Here is a 20,332-nt window from a genome sequence, read left to right as displayed (position 1 = left end):
CAATAGTATTAGCGATCAAATCTGACAATAGGGTGTAACCGTAATTTCATGATTTTTCCTGTGATTGATATAAAAAAATATATATATATATTTTTCTAAATTTTTAATGGTGGAATAAAGATAATTTCATATGGTTTTCTGTGAAATTTTATTTGGAGGTGTAATAGAAATATTCACAAGATTAGGGGTGTAACTTGATTTTCGGTACAATTATGAGTAACCGAATCGATTGCAGGGAGTGCTCCGAAACCAAGATATCTAAAAAACATTATATGAAATGAACCATAATTTCGATACGATTATTATGACATTGAAAAAAATTTGATGGGAAAGATTTTTTTCTGAAGGTAAAATTCCGGCCGAATAGTCGAATCGACGTAATTGGTTTACAAAAAGTCAATTGAACTCAAAATACAATTTAATTTTGTTATAAGAACAACCTTTTGGTTTTTTAATGTTGAAACAATAGTATTAGCGATCAAATCTAACAATAGGGCATAACCGTAATTTCATGATTTTTCCCATGATTGATATAAAAAAAAAATCTTTTTTTTTTCTAAATTTTTAATGGTGGAATAAAGATAATTTCATATGGTTTTCTGTGTAATTTTATTTGGAAGTGTAATTGAAATATTCACAAGATTAGAGGTTTAACGTGATTTTCGGTACAATTATGAGTAACCGACTCGATTGCAGGGAGTGCTCCGAAACCAAGATATCTAAAAAAAATTATATGAAATGAACCATAATTTCGATCCGATTATTATGACATTGAAAAAAATATGATCGGAAATAGTTTTTTCTGCGGGTAAAATTCCGGCTGAAAAGTCCAATCGTCGTAATTCGTTTATAAAAAGTGAATTGAACTCAAAATACACATTAATTTAGTTATAAGAACAGCCTTTTGGTTGTTTAATGTTGAAACAATAGTATTAGCGATCAAATCTGACAATAGGGCGTAACAGTAATTTCATGATTTTTCCCGTGATTGATATAAAAAAAAAAATCTTTTTTTTTTCTAAATTTATAATGGTGGAATAAAGATAATTTCATATGGTTTTAAGTGTAATTTTATTTGGAAGTGTAATTGAAATATTCACAAGATTAGGGGTTTAACGTGATTTTCGGTACAATTATGAGTAACCGACTCGATTGTAGGGAGTGCTCCGAAACCAAGATATCTAAAAAAAATTATATGAAATGAACTAGAATTTTGATCCGATTATTATGACATCGAAAAAAATATGATCAGAAACAGTTTTTTGTGCCGCCAAAATTCCGGTCGAAAAGTCGAATTATCATAATTCGTTTACAAAACGTCGATTGAACTCAAAATACACTTTAATTTAGTTATAAGAACAACCTTTTTGTTGTTTAATGTTGAAACTATAGTATTAGCGATCAAATCTGACAATAGGGTGTAACCGTAATTTCATGATTTTTCCCGTGATTGATATAAAAAAAAGTAAAAAAATTTCTAAATTTTTAATGGTGGAAAAAAGATAATTTAATATGGTTTTCAGTGTAATTTTATTTGGAAGTGTAATTGAAATATTCACAAGATTAGGGGTTTAACGTGATTTTCGGTACAATTATGAGTAAACGACTTGATTGCCGGGAGTGCTCCAAAAGCAAGATATCTAAAAAAATTATATGAAATGAACCATAATTTCGATACGATTATTATCAAATCGAAAAAAATCTGATCGGAAACAGTTTTTTCAGCAGGTAAAATTCCTGTCGAAAAGTCGAATCGTCGTAATTCGTTTACAAAAAGTCAATTGAACTCAAAATACTCTTTAATTTAGTTATAAGACCAACCTTTTGGTTTTTTAATGTTGAAACAATAGTATTAGCGATCAAATCTAACAATAGGGCATAACCGTAATTTCATGATTTTTCCCGTGATTGATATAAAAAAAAATATCTTTTTTTTTTTCTAAATTTTTAATTGTGGAATAAAGATAATTTCATATGGTTTTCTGTGTAATTTTATTTGGAAGTGTAATTGAAATATTCACAAGATTAGGGGTTTAACTTGATTTTCGGTACAATTATGAGTAACCGAATCGATTGCAGGGAGTGCTCCGAAACCAAGATATCTAAAAAAAATTATATGAAATGAACCATAATTTCGATACGATTATTATGACATCGAAAAAAATCTGATGGGAAACATTTTTTTCTGAAGGTAAATTCTGGCCAAATAGTCGAATCATCGTAGATCGTTTACAAAAAGTCAATTGAACTCAAAATACACTTTAATTTAGTTATAAGAACAGCCTTTTGGTTGTTTAATGTTGAAACAATAGTATTAGCGATCAAATCTGACAATAGGGCATAACCGTAATTTCATGATTTTTCTCGTGATTGATAGAAAAAAAATATCTCTTTTTTTTCCAAATTTTTAATGGTGGAATAAAGATAATTTCATATGGTTTTCTGTGTAAGTTTATTTGGAAGTGTAATTGAAATATTGAAAAGATTAGGGGTTTAACTTGATTTTTGGTACAATTATGAGTAACCGACTCGATTGCAGGGAGTGCTCCGAAACCAAGATATCTAAAAAAAATTAAATGAAATGAACCATAATTTCGATACGATTATTATGAAATCGAAAGAAATCTGATCGGAAACAGTTTTTTTTGCAAGTAAAATTTTGAGCGAAAAGTCAAATCGTCGTAATTCGTTTACAAAAAGTCAATTGAACTCAAAATACACTTTAATTTACTTAGAAGAACAACCTTTTGGTTGTTTAATGTTGAAACAATATATTAGCGATCAAATCTAACAATAAGGCGTAACCGTAATTTCATGATTTTTCCCGTGATTGATATAAAAAAAAATCTTTTTTTTTCTAAATTTTTAATGGTGGAATAAAGATAATTTCATAAGGTTTTCTGTGTAATTTTATTTGGAAGTGGAATTGAAATATTCACAAGATTAGGGGTCTAACTTGATTTTCGGTACAATTATGAGTAACCGAATCGATTGCAGGGAGTGCTCCGAAACCAAGATATCTAACAAAAATTATATGAAATGAACCATAATTTTGATACGATTATTATGAAATCTAAAGAAATCTGATCAGAAACAGTTTTTTCTACAGGTAAAATTCCGGCCGAAAAGTCGAATAGTCGTAATTCATTTACAAAAAGTCAATTGAACTCAAAATACACTTTAATTTTGTTATAATAACAATCTTTTGGTTGTTTAATGTTGAAATAAAAGTATTAGTGATCAAATCGAACAATAGGGCGTAAGCGTAATTTCTTCTTTTTTCCCGTGATTGGTCGAAAAAAAAAATTCTTTTTTTTTCCTAAATTTTTAATGGTGGAATGAAGATAATTTCATATGGTCTTCCGTGTAATTTTATTTGGAAGTGTAATTGAAATATTCACAAGATTAGGGGTTTAACTTGATTTTTGGTACAATTATGAGTAACCAACTCGATTACAGGGAGTGCTCCGAAACCAAGATATCTAAAAAAAATTATACGAAATGAACCATAATTTCGATAGAATTATTATGATATCGAAAAAAATCTGATGGGAAATAGTTTTTTCTGCAGGTAAAATTTCGGCCGAATAGTCGAATCATCGTAATTCGTTTATAAAAAGTCAATTGAACTCAAAATACACTTTAATTTAGTTATAAGAACAGTCTTTTGGTTGTTTAATGTTGAAACAATAGTATTAGAGATCAAATCTGACAATAGGGCGTAACCGTAATTTCATGATTTTTCCCGTGATTGATATAAAAAAAATATCACTTTTTTTTCTAAATTTTTAATGGTGGAATAAAGATAATTTCATATGGTTTTCTGTGTAATTTTATTTGGAAGTGTAATTGAAATATTGAAAAGATTAGGGGTTTAACTTGATTTTTGGTACAATTATGAGTAACCGACTCGATTGCAGGTAGTGCTCCGAAACTAAGATATCTAAAAAAAATTAAATGAAATGAACCATAATTTCGATACGATTATTATGAAATCGAAAAAAATCTGATCGGAAATAGTTTTTTCTGCAGGTAAAATTCCGGGCGAAAAGTCGAATCGTCATAATTCGTTTATAAAAAGTCAATTGAACTCAAAATACACTTTAATTTAGTTATAAGAACAACCTTTTGGTTGTTTAATGTTGAAACAATAGTATTAGCGATCAAATCTGACAATAGGGCGTAACCGTAATTTCATGATTTTTCCCGTGATTGATATAAAAAAAAATCTTTTTTTTCTAAATTTTTAATGGTGGAATAAAGATAATTTCATATGGTTTTCTGTGTAATTTTATTTGGAAGTGGAATTGAAATATTCACAAGATTAGGGGTTTAACTTGATTTTCGGTACAATTATGAGTAACCGAATCGATTGCAGTGAGTGCTCCGAAAACAAGATATCTAACAAAAATTATATGAAATGAACCCTAATTTCGATACGATTATTAGGAAATTGAAAGAAATCTGATCGGAAACAGTTTTTTCTTCAGGTAAAATTCCGGGCGAAAAGTCGAATCGTCGTAATTCGTTTACAAAAAGTCAATTGAACTCAAAATACACTTTAATTTAGTTGTAAGAACAACCTTTTGGTTGTTTAATGTTGAAACAATAGTATTAGCGATCAAATCTGACAATACGGCGTAACCGTAATTTCATGATTTTTCCCATGATTGATATAAAAAAAAATATCTTTTTTTTTTTTCTAAATTCACTACAAAAAAAATGACTTTTAACGAGAAAAAATTAATGAGAGGACAAATATCCCGTCGCTAAAAACATAATTTTTATGATTATAGCGAGAGATTATTTATACTCTCGTTAAATGTGGTATAAAATTAGTTTTTTAACGACGGATATTTAAATTTCTCACTATTAATTAAAAGTCCCGTCGTTATTGAGCCTAAAAAATTAACTTGAATATTTTCTACCAAATATATACCCATGACCTTAATTAAATATTTTTTTCTTAATTTATCTTTTAACACTTCATCTTAATTTTTTTAAACCCTTCTTATTAGTTTTTTAAACCCTTCTTATTATTTTTTTTCTTAATTTATCTTTTATCACTTCATCTTATAATTAGTTTTATTAATTTCTATTGTAAATTTTCCAAACCCTTTTTATTAGTTAATAGAGCCCTTCCCTCATTCCTCATCCTTCCCGCGCGTCTAACTCTTGCCTCTTCCCGTCGAATCCAAATCCCGCCAATCCAAATCGCACTACCCTCTACCAACTTCGCCTTCTTCCCGTCAATCCCTATCTATGAATCAGCGATCGAAGCTCCTGCATATCGCTATTTCCAGTGTCGTCGTTGATCTTGGTCTCGCGTAAGTTTCTCTATCGCTCCTCCAAGTTTTCTTTTGGTTCATCTCCAAGTTTTCTTTTGGTTCATTGTTCGGATCTCAATCGGTTTGGTCAATCTGTTCGGATATGGGTTTATTTCCTTTTGTTCAGTTTCAATATTCAGGTACTCAGTTATTAGAATCGTTCATCCCTTTGTATGTGTAGCTAAACCCTAGCTAACTGTTAGTTTTTAGTTTATACAATTGTGGTTGATTTTGAGGGTTTATGTTTTAATTTCTGCTACATGTTAGGCTTGTCTCTGTGAATTTCTTTATTCTTGCTTTCTGATTAAGACCTTATTTTGTTTTTTTTTTTCTGTATCCCTAATCTTATATATATATATATATAGATACACTATGTGTAAAGATAAGTCTTAAGTTGCTGGCTTGCTTTCTGTTAAAAAAAGCACGATTATATCAAACGTAAAATAAAGAAATCATAAATAATCATAAAAGGCAATTTAAAATGGCTAAAACATGATAATAGTAGCGGCAAAGCCACTAGTTCAATCCGGCTCGTCGAGCTACCCCAAAAGCATATATTATGGGTTAAAAACGGATACCGTATGCGACCTCTACACCCATAATACCAAATACGGATCACTACGACCATATCTTTGAATTAGTTTTTTTTTTTTTTTCATTTATTTCAGGGACCCTAGAAGGTTTGTGGTGATTGGAATCTCAAGAATCCCCTCACATAAAATTCAAGAGAAATTTTCTTTGGATTGTTCTGTCTAGTATAGTTAGTTATCTTCGCTTGAAATTTTCTTTGGATTGTTCTGTCTAGTATAGTTAGTTATCTTTGCTTTGTTTAAACTATTTTTCTCTGGCTGGACTTTTCCCTTGATGTGGGGCCCAAAACAAGTTTCCTGAGAGAGTGAGAGTCATAGGAATTCTAGAAAGAATCTGGCTTGGAGTGGCCTTTAGCTTAATTATTGGAAGTGAAATTGAGTTTGTTTTCACTGGGCATTCATGTATTTCTTTAGTGCAATAATATCAGCTTCAGAGTCTCCCATGTTACCACAATGACGAGACTTTCTTGAAGCACCAGAAAGTCCTTCCCTTATGTCAATGTGCTTACCAACCCTGATTATTTGGTCAAGCTTCCTCTTCTTCAGTCCAACTCTAATCACTCTGTCACTCAACGCAGAAAAGCTTGTATGGAACGAAAGAAAAGTTTCCAGAAGTACAATAAAAATGGCTCCAAATTTGTTTCCCATGTTGACAACTGTAAAATCCATTATGAAGAATCAACGTTCAGAAATGTACTAAAAAAATTAAGCTCGAAAAAATATCTAATCCAGCTGCTTGTTCTCTCAATGCCTCTTAAATATGTCTAGTTTCCTCTCGTCGAATGCAAAATCAATGAACACAGAAACAGAAACTAATAGGTATTGACTTGAAATACAGAATCTCATTTCTCTTTCAATACTACAATCTTTGAAGACAGGTGGAGTAAAAAAAATGATAATGTCAGCTTAACCCCTTATAAGAATTGGAGGTCAAGATTTTAACAATGTGAATTAAAATGATTGCTAGAGTGTTTACTTGTTGTGTCTACTTTAGCTTTGCTTTGTAATCTGGGCATTGAATTTTGCTGGAATCCCTGGTGCTATGGTAGACTACAACTATCTGTAAGGCGAGGGCTGTAGGAATATATTGTTTCTTTTTTTTATATAAGAATCTTTCACATTTTTTATATGTATTTGAATTCTTACAGTAAAACACTTGTGATGGGTTTTTGGTATAATAGTTATAGTCCCTTGACAGTTTGAATTCCTACAGTAAAACACTTGTGCCCTTTTTTTGTCCATATGCTAGTCCTTGGGGAAATAAGGTGGGCTATATTGTTGAGATGCAAGCTGTTAGTATTTTAGAGCCATTAGCCATTATTTATATTGTAACTCTATACATGAGATGGAACACTCATTTTTTATATCCATATACATATATATATATATAAATAGTTAAATAGGCATGGACAAAAGAACAAGAAACTTGCCAGTTTACTAATCATACATACAACTTATGATGTGTTAGTGTCATATAAATGATTGTAGTGACAGATCCAATCCAATTAATATAGACGTATTTATGCAATGTAGTTGTGTTATTATTATTTCATTTTATTTTGTCTTCTCAAAGAAAGAAAAAGAAGTTTGTGTGCATCATTTTCTTTTGTGTGAATACATAGATCATACTATTTTGTGTGTACCATAAAGTAAGGAAACACATGTTGTAGCTAGTTCAGCCAACCAGGTAGGAACAAATCAATAAATATCAACTGATATACTAAACAAATTATTGACCAAAGAAGTTCGGTCTTCTTTCTTCCAATTCATAAGAACACTCATTCCAAGCACCAGCATTATTAAGCTTACTCTACCCCTTATTTGTACATGCCCTGTTAAGGGGAACAGGGGAAGTATTACTTTGTTGAATTTGTCAGATGAAAATCAAGTAACCTTATATCAAAACTTGAATGACCAAGGAAGCAAGAAGCCAAAAACTACTTTAATCCTGGCATAAAATTTGCTGCTGCTAGTATGGGTTCATGTCTCTATACTTACAATGAAAAGTTGACTTCCAGATTCATCCTTTGAAACCACACTAGCATTCCAGAAACTGAATTTCTCCATAACAGAAGAAAGCTTTTGTACTGGTAATGTTAATCGTTGTCTCATTGGAGACCATTTTATAGGAAAGTGCTTTTGTAGCTCAAGGATAACATCCATTGCATGTAATGCCATAGAATTAGCTGAAGTACGTATTGTTTAATGTCTTTCAATTTCCCAAAAAGTAATTGCATTTCAGCAGTGTAACAGAGGCATGACTGTAACATTTAAGATTCATGACATCATAAAGTAGACAAAAAAAAACAAATCAATGCAGTGAATTCCAACAAGAATTAACTGAGAAATATGAACTTGCTAGTAGAATAACTACTTGCAGAAAGTGAGCTTAAAATGTAAGCATGCCTATATTAAAAGAAATTGCATGTTCCATTTGATGTGCGCAATACATACCAATTCTGAGCAGGAAAATTAGCTGACATTTGGAAGACCATAAATCTCTTTCCAACCTAAAGCAAAACAAATAGACTTACCTGCTTTTTCGAGCCACATGTGGATCAACAGCAAAATGAATTTCATGCATTAGACGTGTAATCAAGCTAATAGTATAAGGGTGTTGAGTCTCAGGATTAATAGTGGTGCTGATCTTAATTACTATTTGTATAAGGGTGTTCAATCATGCTATGTCCATAATGGTGGGGAATCTTAGTTTAACATAGTGTGCATATAATATTTGTGAACTGTTATTTAATTACTATTTGTTTCTGTTAATGGCAATGTTGTTTAATGTCTTTCTTGTCCTTTTTTCCTTTATACTAGGTCTAAGCATATTTCTTCCTTAGAGACATCCTGTATGTAATATTTAGGTTGATTTTGATTTATTTATACAAATTGGTGATCATCATATCTGTGTTCCATCTTTTAAATTGAACCATTGGGTAATTTCTCAAATTCAAAATTAAAAATTAGATAGGAATTAAATCTTTTACTGTCTTGTCAATTTGAATTTGTCATTGATTTAATTGAGTGGATCAGTTGAATTTTGGAGCGCAACGTCTTACCAATTAATTTTTTTGTTTTTTAATTTTTGCATGTAATTGAGTGATCCAATTCTATCTTCAACCAATTAGAATCAATGTGGGTAGATCTAGCATGAACTACAAAAAAAAGAAAAAAGAAAAAAAGAAGGTTTGTTACAAACTGATTTATAGGAAAGTTTTTGCAACTAGTTCTAGTAAGAGAAATTCAGTTTATTTAATATAGTCATTGAGGATGTGCACTACATGTATTTAACTGATTTATGGTTAGTGTCATTAATTCAGTTCAAAACTGGAACAAAAATGAACAAGAAATAGTTAATAATTCTGTTCCTCATGCATCCTTTCATATCCTTAAATGTATTTGAATTAGGCGTACTTATTTACTTATTTAATTCTTATTGATAGATCGAAACTCATTATATTTTTTTTTGATGTTGGAACTCTCAGATTAGTGTCATTATTTATATTAGTAATGGCACCCGATAAGCAGTGGATGAATCTTGTTAATGATCGGCTAAGTGAAACATATCAATTTGGTATTAAGGAATTTTTAAGATATGCTACAAAAAAGGTGGGAGATCGTGACATTCGATGTCCATGTGTCAAGTGTAATAACACTTACTCAAGAAGTCATGAAATGGTTGAAACCCATCTAACAGTTTATGGTATAGTCCAAAATTATACATTTTGGTATCATCATGGAGAAAGGTTAGGTGAATCTGACTTTGAATCTGAATATGGATCTGAGGGTGAAGAAGATGAGGTATTAGAAACTAGAGGAGAGGAAGATATTCATGGGATTATGAGGGACTTTTTTCCTACTTTAGATGCTTTCAACAAAAGTACAGCAGATTTTGGTGGCTCAAGCAATAATATGCAAAAAGAGGATCCTAATGATGAAGCAAAGAAATTTTATAGGCTATTGACAGATTTGGAGCAACCATTATATGAAGGTTCTAAGAGTTCAAAATTGTCTACTATAATCAAGCTATTACATATCAAGAGCCTTGGTCGTTCGAGTAATGAGTCATTTACTATGTTATTACAAATATTACAAGATGAATTACTCCCTGATGGTTCGACTTTGCCAAATTCATATTATGAGGCAAAGAAGATTATTCAAGATCTTGGACTTTCCTATAAGAAAATAGATGCATGTGTCAATAATTGTATGCTATATTGGAAGAAAGATGAGAAGTCTAACTTTTGTAGTATATGTGGAGCTTCGAGATGGAAAAATGATAATTGTAGCGGAGAAATCAAAGTTGGAAGGAATGGTAAAAGAAAACCTGTAAAAATATTGCGATATTTCCCGTTAAAGTCGAGGCTTCAAAGGCTATTTATGTCCAGCAAGATAGCGTCCTTTATGAGATGGCACCATGACAAAAGAGTAGATGATGGAGTAATGAGGCATCCGGCTGATTCTTTACAATGGAAATCTTTTGATGAAATGCATGAAAATTTTGCTTCAAAGCCTCGTAATGTGAGACTTGGTCTTGCAAGTGATGGGTTCCAACCATTTGCACATTCCAAGACTTCATATAGTATTTGGCCAGTATTCCTTATTCCATACAATTTACCTCCTTGGATGTGCATGAAAGACTCTAATTTCATTTTGTCAATGCTTATTCCAGGTCCTGAGGGACCAGGGGATGCTATTGATGTCTATCTCCAACCTTTAATAGAAGAATTACAAGAGCTGTGGGAAGTAGGAGTTGAAACATTTGATGCATCAATTCACCAGAATTTCAAGATGCATGTAGCTTTACTATGGACCATTAATGATTTCCCTGCATATGGAAACCTGTCAGGTTGGAGCACTAAGGGTAAATTGGCTTGTCCTTGTTGTAACAAGGATACCTTTTCTATGAGGTTAGACAATAGCAGAAAGCAATGTTTCATGCGCCATCGTCGCTATCTTCCAATGAATCACAAATGGCGTATTGACAAGAAATCATTTGATGGCACGAAAGAGTATGGATTACCACCAAAACCTCTTATTGGTGAGGATATTCTAAATCAGGTGAAAGATCTTGAAGGAGTCATTTTATCTAAAGATGTCAGTAAAAAGACAAAAGTTTCACATGATAATAGAGGGGATAATTGGAATAAGAAAAGCATTTTTTTCAAACTTCCATACTGGAGTAGTCTTTTGTTGCGGCATAATTTGGATGTGATGCATATTGAGAAAAACATATGTGATAATGTGCTTGGAACAATTATGAACATTAAAGGGAAGACCAAAGATACTGTTAAATCTCGTCTTGATTTGGAAGCAATGAATATCAGACCAGAGTTGCACCCAATACAAAAAGGAGACAAGCTTGTGTTGCCAGCTGCAACTTACACATTAACTCTAGAAGAAAAGCATACATTTTGTATGTTTTTAAAGCAATTAAAGGTGCCAGATGGGTTTTTCGTCTAATATTTCACATTGTGTTAATATTAAAGAGCATAAGATTTCTGGCTTGAAGAGTCATGATTGCCATGTTCTCTTACAACACTTACTTCCTCTTGCATTACGTGGTCTTCTTCCCAAGTCAATATGTGAACCACTTTTTGAATTGTCTTTGTTTTTCAAAATTTTGGGTGCAAAGACTTTACGAGTGGATGAGTTGGAGCAGATTGAATCTCAAATTGTCATGACTCTTTGTAAATTGGAAATCAACTTTCCCCCTTCATTTTTTGATGTGATGGTCCATTTGCCTATTCATTTAGCCCTTGAAGCCAAAATTGCTGGACCTGTCCAATATCGATGGATGTACCCTATTGAGCGAGAGTTGTATGAGTTAAAACAACTCATTCGTAACTTAGCTTGTCCTGAGGGCTCAATTGCAGAGGGTTACATTGCAAAAGAATGTATGACACTTTGCTCAAGATACTTCACTAACATTGAGACAAAGTTTAATCGTCTTAATCGAAATCATGATGATGGTTGTCAAGAATACAAAAGTGAATTATTAATATTTTCACAACTTGGACGTGCATTGGGATCTGGTATGACTCGGGATCTTCACATGGATGAGTGGGAACAAGCGCATCTTTTTGTTATGAAGAATTGTGATGCAGTTCAACCTTTTTTAGAGTACGTTATCATCAATAAAATAATTTATTTTATGTACGTTCTTTTATGCAAATATTGTTAACAATTTTGTTTCTATTGTTACTCATGATATAGGGAGTATTTGCAAGTCCAAGCTAGAGCACCACTACAAATGTCAAATGAGGAAAGTGATAGAAGGTTTATTAATTGGTTTAAAATTAGAGTAAGTGAATTCATGTTTCAACATATTTATAATCATCATCAATAAGCATATATTGAAATTGATTTAGTACTTTACCTTTTTTGTGATTTGTAGGTTGCAGCGTTACATAAACAAGACAATCGTAAAATAACAGAGGAGTTGCTCTCTTTGTCACGTGGTCCCTCCCAATCTGTTTGTTGCTTCAATGGTTATGTTGTGAATGGGTATAGGTTTCGTGTAGAATGTCATGACAAAGGATTTAGAACACAAAATTGTGGGGTGGTTGTGAGTGGTGACATTGGGTCTAAAATGGGAAATATAGATTATTATGGAATCTTAACTGAGATTATTGAGTTGCAGTATCTTGGTGGTAGAAGGGTGGTACTATTTCGTTGTAAATGGTTTGATGTGCATGATAAGGAAAGGGGGGCCAAAGTAGATGAGTATGGTTTCACCACTATAAATTGTGATCGCTTGTTAAAAACAAATGAGCCATTTGTCTTGGCATACCAAGCATTCCAAGTGTTTTATGCCATTGACAATATCACTAAAGGTTGGAAGGTTGTTCTAAAAACACAACCACGTGATTCTTATGACTTGCCTTTACAAATGGATGACAATTGTGATAAGATGGATAATGTTAGTGAAGCGTATCAACAAGAGGAATCATTCAATTATAAAGAGGCAAACCCTATTTCAACTACAATAAACAATGAAATCAATTGGGAAAGGGAAAATGTGGAGCCAATGGTGGTTGAAGTAGCAACTAAAAGAAAGAAAAGAAAAAGAAGATGTTAGAAAATTCATTTTGTCTTTTGTAAAGGTAAGTTATTATATATATATGTGCATATATCCTTTAAAATCTCATTTTTAGTTACACCTTAACCTGTTGTGTGTATTATTTTGAACTCAGTTTATTGTTTTTGTCTTACTCCAAGTTTAAGTAAATGATGCAAAAGATCAAAGCTGGAAAAAGGTTGTCGTCCACGGCAAACAAGTTTATAGCCCTAGGTGCATTGGGTAAGGGATTCGAACAGGGATTAAAACAATTACAGTCAAGAAGAGATTTAAATGGTGTTGCAGATTTACGAAGAGGATATTCAAATGGTGCTACTAAAATAAATGCTAGATTAGGTAAATATCATGTAGCTTCTAATTTCTCACAAATGTAAAACTTCTAATGATTGCATTTTGTTTTTTGTTTTAGGTGAACTCACATCCCACCATCTTTTTGTTCACTTTGGTGAACTGTATTATTTTGACAATGACTTTCAACGAGATTGTAGCTCTTTCATTGACATTTTGAGTATATGCCAAAAATTCATGGACATATACTCAGTTGGTGTGAATATCTCCTATGGGGATGGGAAGCAACTAACTGGGGATGCTGATGTTTATGCTATGTTTAATGACCATAAAGGTATAAGAGACATCCACCTCTATGTTGAGGAAGATACAGAAATGGATGTTGTCCCTTTTAGACTGCCACATGATATTCCAAGTTCTGGTATAGTTCTCTATTAATGTCTACATTCTACCATTATATTTACCATGTTCTGTAATTTATCAAATGTTTATTGATTGTTTATGTGTTTCATAATTACTAGAACCTCCAAAGGTAACAAATTTGAAGATACAAGGTGATCTCCAAGTGAACAATAAAATAATCATTACTGGCACTGTTATTGGAGGGGCTGAAGTTGCTAGTGCAGTTCAGTGGTATAAAACCACTACTACACAATTAAATATTCAGAATGGTCTTGAAGAGATCAGCATGTCTAGCACTGAAAAGGCATGTATATATTATGCAAGGCTATTTATTTTTGAATTCAATTTTGTTGTGTATATTTTAACTTGTAATTTTGATCTATAATATTGAACGGTATTTCAAAATATTTTAGGAATTTCTCTTACCAATAGGAGTTGTTGGGTATTACATTGTTGCAAAGTATACTCCTATGACTCATGATGGTACATCAGGTGAACCAGTGTTTGTTACCTCAGAACAAGTTGTTAAGGGTAAGTATATGCAATTCAAGTCTTAATTTGGTTTATATTTAATTATATGTATTTTAATTTTTCTTTATTTTTCAAATTCTTAAAGGTGAAATTCATACTCAAAAAAAGAAAGTTCGAGGAAAAAATCAGAATAAGAAAGTAGCTGGGCTCAAAAGTGGAGAAAAGCTTCCAATTATATTCTACAATAATCGAGCAGTGGGAGATAATCATCAACTATGGTCAAGGCACTTGGGAAGAATTGTGCGTGATCGAACCATTTGTCCTATACAAGTAAAAGCTTGGAAAGAAATAGGGGAAAATGAAAAAAATCACATGTGGGAAGCAGTTAAGGTAAATTATCCTTTTTACTCTTATCTTTTAGGGAGATTTATTTTTATGGGAGTAATTTTAACAAGTAGTTCCCTAATGAAAAGGCTACAATGGCATACAACTCAAATAATATTTGATCTTATGAAAGTTTATTTTTAGTTCCTAATTTGTTATAAGAACATGAATGGTTGCAAAGCGGATATTGGTAATTATAGTTTCATTTGTTGTAGATATGTACATGTTATTTATTCTGCTTTACTAGTAGATAGTGTAAGGTTTTTCAGCTAAAATCTGATTACAAGACTAATCTTCTTCTAATTGTTGAGTTTATTTAGATTCATAAACCAATTTTCCCTTTTTTTCTGATGCAAATTGAATGGAATTGTTAGAGAAGTTCTTGGGATTCATAGTAATGGCTGAACTGCACATGTAATTTCAATCCTGTAAAGTTGTGCATGACGGATTGCTTAGTTATCTAATTATATTAAATTCTGATTTTAGTGGTTGTGGGTTTTCTTTCTATTTTTTTTGTTTTTTTTTTTTTTTTTTTTTGGGTTGGGGTGGGGGGAGTATTTACATGAAACTGCTCAGCATGTTTTAATTTTTATTAGAATATTGATTTTATTTAACTTACATGAACTTAACCTGTATGGTTGTCCTAGTATCTAAGGGTAGGCCTTATGATGAACCATAAACTTTGGTCTATTAGGTTCTGCACTTAATTTTTTATGGTGACATGGACAACTTATCTCTTGGTTTTTGTATTGTAGATGGGTAAGTGATGGCCCAACCTCATGGTCCATAATAGGCTGAGAACTGAAGTTCGAGCTCAGATCACTCTTTCTCTTGCTTACTTACTCTTATCATATATGGCTAAGGATGTGGTTTTTTACTTTGATAGAATGAGTTTAGCTTATAAAATTAAGACAGTCTTTGATGTCTTATCAATTTTACTAATTATACATCATTTTTAATAGGATAAATTTGATAATCCTGACATAGAGTTGTATCGTGACCACACCTTGGAACATATGAATGTTTTGTGGTCGAATTGGAGATCAAGTTTGAATACTATGTATGTGAAACCTTGCAAAACTGTTGCTGAGGCTTTGAAAAATAAGCCACAAAGTATGGATAAGGAGGACTGGGAATGGCTTCTGACTAAGTATTTTTTAACTGAAGATTTTCAGGTATAATCTAATTTTAAAATTCAAATGCAAAATGGTTTTAATGTTGTGATTCTTTATTGTTACATATCTCTGATGATTATTTTTTGGTTCTCATATAGAAAATAAGCTCTCAAGCCTCTCAAAATAGAGCTAAATCTTCAATGCCTCATCGCACGGGTAGTAACCCTCATAGAGAGATTATTTATGAAATGGTAATAAATATTAATTTATTTATTTATGATGTTTATTGTTCAATATAATTTTCTTGATAATTTTATATATAATTTTCAAAAGGGAGGAAAAGAAGGTAATCCACCTGATATGGGAAAGATCTTTTTCGAAACTTGAAAGAAGAATGAAAAGTTTGTTGAGCCTGAAACTGAAGAAAAACATGTATGTTCTACTACTTTAACTTTGATTAAAGTTTCTTTGAGTAGTATTATCCTATTCTATTTTAAGTCCTTAAATTTTACAGGAACAAATTGTAGAGACCATTCAAGCAGAGCCAACACTTTCTAATATTGAGGTAATTGAAAAATGTTTTGGAGCGCAACGTCACAGCCATGTGTTTGGCTATGGGGGTGGAATCAAACGGAAGAACTTTAAAGATCCTAGTAAAAAGAGGATGGAAGAGCTTCAAACTAAACTTAATGACAAGGATGAAGAAAATCGCATCCTAAAAAGGCGCATTGTAGAGTTTGAAGAAAGATTGCGAAGGATTGAATCTGTGATACAACAAAACCCAAATGCTTCAATTGAATTTTCCCCATCTTCTGTTAATGAAGATGTTGATGAGGTTCTATTATTTTGAAGTCATTGATACATTTTTCTTAGTCTGCATGTTTCCTTGGTTGTGTGCCTTTTTTCACATGAGATTCTATTCACTTTATGTAGGGATTTATTTTTTTATTATTATTTTATGATGTAAGTCTATTTTTAGAGACATGATTACTTTTGATCCTAAAGTTTTCTTTTTTCTTTACTGAATAATTTAAATATTTGCAGGACAATGTTCAAAGCTAGACTATATGAAGGTTTTTCGGCAACTTCTTATTAAATAGGTATGACATTCTTAAACCTCCTATACATGAGATTAATGGTGAACTTAATTAATCACAAACAATATTGATTATTGAGTAGAGGTAGTATTAATCATGGGATTAATGTATTCATGTTGAGAATGGAGCTTATTGATGTGTTCATAATGATATGTTGTGTATGCTGTCACATATGAGAATAGGTATGCATGCAATACCCTTCTTGCTTTTGCTATGTAGGCAAGGGGTTGATAAAGATATGATAGGAGTATGGGGTGAGAATAAATAACCTCTGTTGACTTTAGCATTTACATTGAATCAAGAACATGCAAAAATGTTGTTCCTTGTTATTATTCTTTTCATTTTTTCCTATAATTTTTTGGTCTTGTTTTTCTTTGTTTTCTTTCTTTTGTTATTGTTCTTTTCATTTCTTCCTATCATTTTTCAGACTTGTTTTTGATTTTTTTCTTTCTTTATGTATAAAAGTAGATTTGCTTTGGCATGCTTCTACTTGGTAACATAGTAGGGTCACTTTGTCTTCAACATATAAGCTTGCTTTATGTGTGCTCATGTTTGTTTATTTCTGTATTTTTAGAAACGGGGGTCCTGTCCTATCTTGTGGGTAAAGGCTTTTTGCTTGTTGCTGTTGATTTGGAATGTATCTTCTTATATGTCCTTATGGGTAAAGGCTTTCTGCTTGTTGCTGTTGAAATTTGAAATCTTTCCAAAGAACGTGGGAATGCACCTATTATAGTTAATTCTAATCTCTTTCTTTCCTTCAATTCTTCCTTCTTTTTTCCCCCTCCGTTTCATGCTTTGAGAAATCAACAGGGATATCTTTCCATTTTATGTGTTCACTATTCAACTATTGTAAAATTCCCATAATACTTCCAACTTGTAACCTCCAAATATATCAATCAATTTTGTTTAACAAATTAGTATTCTTTCACCTTTTATTTCTTTTTTATGATAGTAATCATGTCTAGTTAATAGCTGTTAATTAAGTCTTGCCTCTGAAATTGACCGTTTCGTTGAATGCAGTTCCTGATTCGAAGAGTCTATGACTAGTATTGATCACGAACTATTCAGGCCATAGTTTATATTTTCTCCTCTCCTTCTTTTTTCTTTCTTTTTTTTTTTTTACGTTTTTGAGGAAAGAATTATTCTGTAATTAGCTAATTTCCAAAGTAATGGAACAAAGAGCTTCTCTGAGCTTAGATGTAGGTAGTGGAGCTGCCTAACCTTGTATAGGTCCAATATGGGAAGTTGAAAAGCAACTATCTCAATTGCAGTAGATACACGGTCAGACGAAAAAAAAATGCAAAAGAATATATGGTCATGATTTTTTTTTTTTTGGTTTAAATATTCTATTTATGTTCAACCAACAAAGAATAAAATTGAAAGGTAAACAACTCTGAACTATTGAAATCAGGTCCTACAAGCATGATGGCACATCACAATGGAATTAGACTATGGCTCTATGAACCTCGTGTTGATCTGAAATTTTGGTTGAAGTGTGAGAGATGTAGTTGTGAATCATATGACTTTGTTGGATAAATAGCTCAACACCAGTACTTCTTGGAGGGCCAGCAGGCAGACATATTATTATGGAGAGAATATATTGGTGTTCATCAAGGTGGAAGAGGCTCCACTTGACCTTGATAGTGAGCACTTTTATAGTTTGATGATTCCTTCCTTGCCTTTGGTGCTTAGGTAATTCCAAAAGCTTTAGAGGGACTTTCTATTGAGTGGTTTTGAGGATGAGTTCAAGTGTCGCCTGGTGGGCTGGAAATAGTTTGCACTTTGCACCCCTTTACACCTGGGTGGCTTGGTATCTGGAAACATTCTTATGTTCAATCAGGCTCTTCTTAGGAAATAGTTACTGAATTTTATATTTGGTCGGTGAAGTTTTGCAGGAGGGTAGTTTCTTCCTGATATGTACTTTCTTGGGTATGTGGTTGACACTGTAGGGATCCTTATGGCTACCTTTTATGATGTGGTATTTGCTTTCAAATGAGTAATTGCTCTGAAGTTGGTGCAGGGATAGAGTGCACTTCTAGGACCAGTATTTCCTTGGGCATTTAAAAAGATGATTTTCTGGTTTTAGTTTGTGTGCTGATGTATAAAAGGGAGTGGATGATTTTCTGGTTTTAGTTTCCGTGGGCAATTTTCATACTATTTATAAAAAACACTAAAAATTTTCCCTAGTCAGCATCATATGCCAGCACGATAAATTTGACAGTGGGACTCACCCTTGAGAGGAGCAAGTTCCACCAAGGCTGCTTTGCACTTTTGAATTGCAGCCATTGCAGCCTTGGTGGAACTCGCTTCCATGAGGTGGGAGTTCCACACTGACTCGCTCCTCACAGGAGCGAGTTTTGTCCAGTTAAAATTGCCATATTCGCACATGATCCTAACTTGGAAAAAATTTTGAGTTATATGATAATTAATTTCAGAAAATATTAATTTTTATGATAGTAATCATGTCTAGTTAATAGCTGTTAATTTTTTAATTGGAAAAAATTTTGAGTTTTATGGTTAATTTCATATGTCTATTATATGATAATTGAATTCGGAAGATATTTGCATTTGCGTTGTGTTATGGTTTCTCATATGTCAATTTTGAGATATTTGCATTTAATTTTTATGATAATTGAGTTTTATCCATTCATGCTCCACTGCTTAACTCAAATCTCACTTTCAGAGAAGTTCCATTGTGACATATGCTTTTAGACACTTGAATTGAATGAATAATGTTAGAAATTTAGTATTACTATTATGAAGGATGATGAATAATATGATTTTTTTCTTTGTAATTTGTAGGTACTTGAAGATACAAGTCCAGCAGGGAACACTTGATATTGGTTGTGACTATAATATATGGATTCTAATGACACTTGTAACAATTTTTTGATTTTGATTATAGGGAGAGATTAGGATAATATGAAACCCATATTTTTTTTTTCTCGTTTCTATGATTGGGGACGTATGGAAGTTCTTAAGATGATTGTAATTAGTACATAATCAATGTCGATGATAATATTTTACATATATCTTGTTTTTATTAAATTCATTGAGAATCATATTTTTATTATTAGTATTTCTCTTGCAAAAATTAATAGGTACAAAATAAATTTTTATATAATAGTAAAAATAATCATTAGAATTGTAATAATAGTAATAATGATAAATAAATATAGATATAATGATAGAAATATTTATATCATTGATATTATGTTTAATGACCAGTAAATATATATATAGTTATAATAACAAGATTATTTGTCGTTTAGATTATGTTTAGTGATCGGTAATTATTGTAATAACGACGGGAATATTCATCATTAATATTATATTTAGTGATTGATAAATATTCCAATAACGATGGAAATGTCCATCGTTAATAATATTTTCAACGACCATACACATTGTTATAGCGACGGAAATATTCGTCGTTGATATTATTTTTAATGACGGGACTTTTGCCTCTCATTACTTATATTAACGACGGTATTTTTTTTCCATCGTTAATAGTATTAACGACGGAAGTTTTAACGACGGGCGACGAGGGATTTTTTCTGTCGTTAAAACTCTT

General features: G+C 31.9%; 2 protein-coding genes across 7 annotated transcripts; both read left to right on the top strand.

The window, feature by feature from the left end:
• The first annotated feature begins 5,172 nt into the window (after positions 1–5,172).
• Positions 5,173–19,763, top strand: LOC127798577 (uncharacterized). 6 transcript variants are annotated; one of them, XM_052332182.1, is made up of 12 exons: positions 12,137–12,224; positions 12,318–13,337; positions 13,411–13,710; positions 13,811–13,995; positions 14,105–14,222; positions 14,308–14,552; positions 15,509–15,721; positions 15,820–15,912; positions 15,995–16,093; positions 16,176–16,226; positions 16,706–16,761; positions 19,561–19,763. In XM_052332182.1, the coding sequence occupies exons 2-9, from the start codon at positions 13,151–13,153 to the stop codon at positions 16,046–16,048; spliced, it is 1,395 nt and encodes a 464-aa protein (XP_052188142.1). In that variant the 5' UTR covers positions 12,137–12,224; positions 12,318–13,150; the 3' UTR covers positions 16,049–16,093; positions 16,176–16,226; positions 16,706–16,761; positions 19,561–19,763. The 6 variants fall into 6 exon arrangements, with proteins under 6 accessions (XP_052188143.1, XP_052188142.1, XP_052188140.1 ...); XM_052332180.1 differs by having other exon boundaries at positions 16,176–16,496; XM_052332181.1 differs by lacking the exon at positions 19,561–19,763 and adding an exon at positions 17,333–18,356 and having other exon boundaries at positions 16,176–16,496.
• On the top strand, positions 9,431–11,383 carry LOC127788405 (uncharacterized). Its single transcript, XM_052316619.1, has one exon. The coding sequence runs from the start codon at positions 9,431–9,433 to the stop codon at positions 11,381–11,383; it is 1,953 nt and encodes a 650-aa protein (XP_052172579.1).
• Positions 19,764–20,332: the final 569 nt, after the last annotated feature.

This window comes from Diospyros lotus, chromosome 1 (assembly GCF_014633365.1).
Source record: "Diospyros lotus cultivar Yz01 chromosome 1, ASM1463336v1, whole genome shotgun sequence".
Taxonomy (NCBI): Eukaryota; Viridiplantae; Streptophyta; class Magnoliopsida; order Ericales; family Ebenaceae; genus Diospyros; species Diospyros lotus.
Note: the sequence above shows the minus strand (reverse complement) of the source record. Positions and strands in the feature narration are given on the sequence as shown.